General features: G+C 25.4%; 1 protein-coding gene across 1 annotated transcript in view; it reads right to left on the bottom strand.

The window, feature by feature from the left end:
* Nucleotides 1-1,967, bottom strand: part of LOC108687893 — a 5,441-nt gene extending 3,474 nt beyond the window's left edge. The window contains exon 1 of the mRNA XM_018193917.1: nucleotides 1,848-1,967. Coding sequence (XP_018049406.1) covers nucleotides 1,848-1,905 — 58 coding nt within the window. The 5' untranslated portion in view covers nucleotides 1,906-1,967. The remainder of the gene's footprint in view (nucleotides 1-1,847) is intronic.
* Between the last annotated feature and the right edge of the window lie 1,075 nt (nucleotides 1,968-3,042).

Raw genomic sequence — 3,042 nt, 5'->3', positions numbered from 1 at the left:
CACACACACACACACACACACACACACACACACACACACACACACACACACACACACACACTTGTTATTTTTTTAAAATAGTTTTACAACAGTCATTTTCAAAAAACGCATATATTGGATACCTATAATATTTTACTTTTTTTTTAAGTTACTAAATATTACTTGCTAAAATATCTTGATTGCATTAAAATTAAAGATTTAATTTGAAAAGGGAGTATCCCGTTTGTTTACATAAATAGATTACCTACAACATCGTTTGCTACATCACTTTTGCCGACAGTTCATTTGCGCACAAAAATTATTATACCTATAGCTCAATTGCCTATATGATCTGTTTTAAAAACACGAATTCTCTTTTGAAATAAATTCTCTGCTTTAAAATACAAATTATTTTTATACTTAACTTAACCTTATAATTTTGAATTTGTACGTAAAAGTATTTATAGGATATCGATCTGTAAGCAATAATACATGTAGGCAAATGTAATTTTGTCTTTGAAATTTTTATTTGTGTACAAAAATGTTTGTAGGCAATCAAGCTGTAGGCAATGATTTTTATGCACAAACAAAGAGAGAATCCCATTTGCCTACAAATCGATTGCCTATATTAATTTTACCTCATCTTTGCCGAAAGTTCGTTTGCACACAAAAATTATTACCTATAGCTCGATTACCTACATGCACTTTTGCGAACAAGTAAAAATTTCAGAAACGAAGTCACGTTTGCCTACATGTATTATTGCCTATATAACTGCTTATAGCTTGATTATCTAGCATTTTATACACAAATAAAAATTTCAGAAACGAAATCACATTTGCCTATATCAGTCTTGTCTGATTTGAGCTCCGTAACTCAAATATTGATTTTTTTTTACATCGCGTCAATGGCTTTGAGTTTTCTGAAACTCAAATTGGACAAGTCTGATCTACATGTATTACTGTCTACAGCTCGATTGCCTGCATGTATTATTGCTTACAATTCGATTACTATCTCTGCTTTAAAAATATTGTTTTCTTATTTAACTTTAATTTTATATTTGTGCGTAAAAGTGCTTGCAATCGACCTATAAGCAATAATTCATGTAAGTAATAATACATGTAGCCAAATATGATTTCATTTCTGAAATTTTTATTTGTGCGCAAAAGTATAGGCAAGCTGTAAGCAATAATTTTTGCGCAAATGAACTATCGGCAAAAGTAATGTAGACAAACAATGATATAAACTATCGATTTATAGGCAAAAGGGATCTCTCTCTTATTTGAGAAGTATTTCATTAATTTGTTTTTTCCAATTTCTCTATCCAATGAATTAAGAGCAACGATATATATTATTATTATCAACAATTTTAGTTTGTAACTATTCCAAATTTTGTGTTTCAAATAATGTCAACAAATCTTTTTTTGTAGTATGGTGAAATATATCTATAACACGCGTCACATAAAAAATTAATAAATGAGGAGCAGGTTTTCAAAATGCATTTTGTCCAAAATTTCATTTTTTTAATTAAAGATGGCATAGTGTTTAGTATTATGAGACTCATATTTTAAGCTACTCTTTAAATGTTCTAAAAGTATTTCTACACCATCAATTTATGAAAGAAATTTTGACGTTCGAAGTGCATTATGTCTTTTAACTAGAAACAAACAAAATATATTTGTTTACATTTTTAACAACTGTTTAGCAATTTTATTGGACAATTTCTCATCTTACTGATTGGCAAATTATTATTTTCTGTAAGATGTAAAATTTTCTTGTTGCTTTTTTCTTATTTCCTGAAAATTATCAATTTTGGACAAAACGCATTTTGAAAATCTGCTCCTCAGGATAAATACTTTTACAAACTTACGTATTTCTGCGGCAGTATATGCCATCATAAGTGTAAAAGTAAAAATTATAGCAAACATTTTTCAACATAAAATTTTTCTGATCTTTTAAAATGACTCACGAGCAATTGTAATTGATACACGACGAAATCAAGACTAATCTACACAGGTGCGCACAAGCTCTTATATACCTACCACTTTATTTTAAGTTACTTATCAATTCTTGCTCTTTTTTTAATAACACATGCATCAAAATATCGTGTACTTTGTCTTTCATTCGTTTTATCACGAATACATGTTTATGTAATTACATGGAAATTGTGTAGGAGAATAACTCAAGAAGAAAATTAATTACAATAGAGAATGAGTTGTAAAAAATTCGTTTATGAAAAGGAAAAAATTAGTATATAAAGCAAACAATATTCTTGTTTAGGAGCGATTTGCTATTATAATTAGTCATTTCCTTGTCTTATAGTCATTATTTATTCAAATTTATACTAATGTCATCTAAATTGTATTTGCGTGTTACATTTAAAAAAGAAAATACAAACAATAGATGTTTTCTTTTTATGTAATGAAAAACAAAAAAATTTATTTCAATAAAAATTAATTATAGTACAAATAATTTTTTTATTTAAATAAAAATTCATTTTTAAAACATATGTTAATTAATATTATAAAATAATTTCCAGACTATATTATTCTATAAAACCGTTAAAAATGATATATAATTTATTCTAGAATTCATCATCTAGAATTCATCATTATTCAGAATAGAATTTTTTAGTTATAATGTTATAATGTTATATACTTATATAATAAATAATTGAAGAATTATATAATACACATATACTTATTAAAATTCATATGCATTTTGCCAAATAAAATTATAAATAATGCTCTTTTTTTAAAATTAGATTATTGATTATTTTGATCAAGAAAGTTTTAAAAAAATATTTTTCTCAAAAATATAGAATTGCTACATTATTTTTTATGTGACGTGTTGTAGATCTTAATCTTTCACCATACTACAAAAAATATAAAATTGCAAGAATATAATTACAAAAATTGACGTAAGATATAATCATTCTTTCTTTGAACAAGCATAATAATGCTCGCTTAATCTTTATTGTTTAAGTTTATATGTATGTTTTGATTCTTTTTTTATTATTTTTTTATAAATAATAATAAATTATTATAATGATAATGAAATTATCA

The sequence above is a fragment of the Atta colombica genome, unplaced genomic scaffold (assembly GCF_001594045.1).
Source record: "Atta colombica isolate Treedump-2 unplaced genomic scaffold, Acol1.0 scaffold22, whole genome shotgun sequence".
Lineage (NCBI taxonomy): Eukaryota > Metazoa > Arthropoda > Insecta > Hymenoptera > Formicidae > Atta > Atta colombica.
Note: the sequence above shows the minus strand (reverse complement) of the source record. Positions and strands in the feature narration are given on the sequence as shown.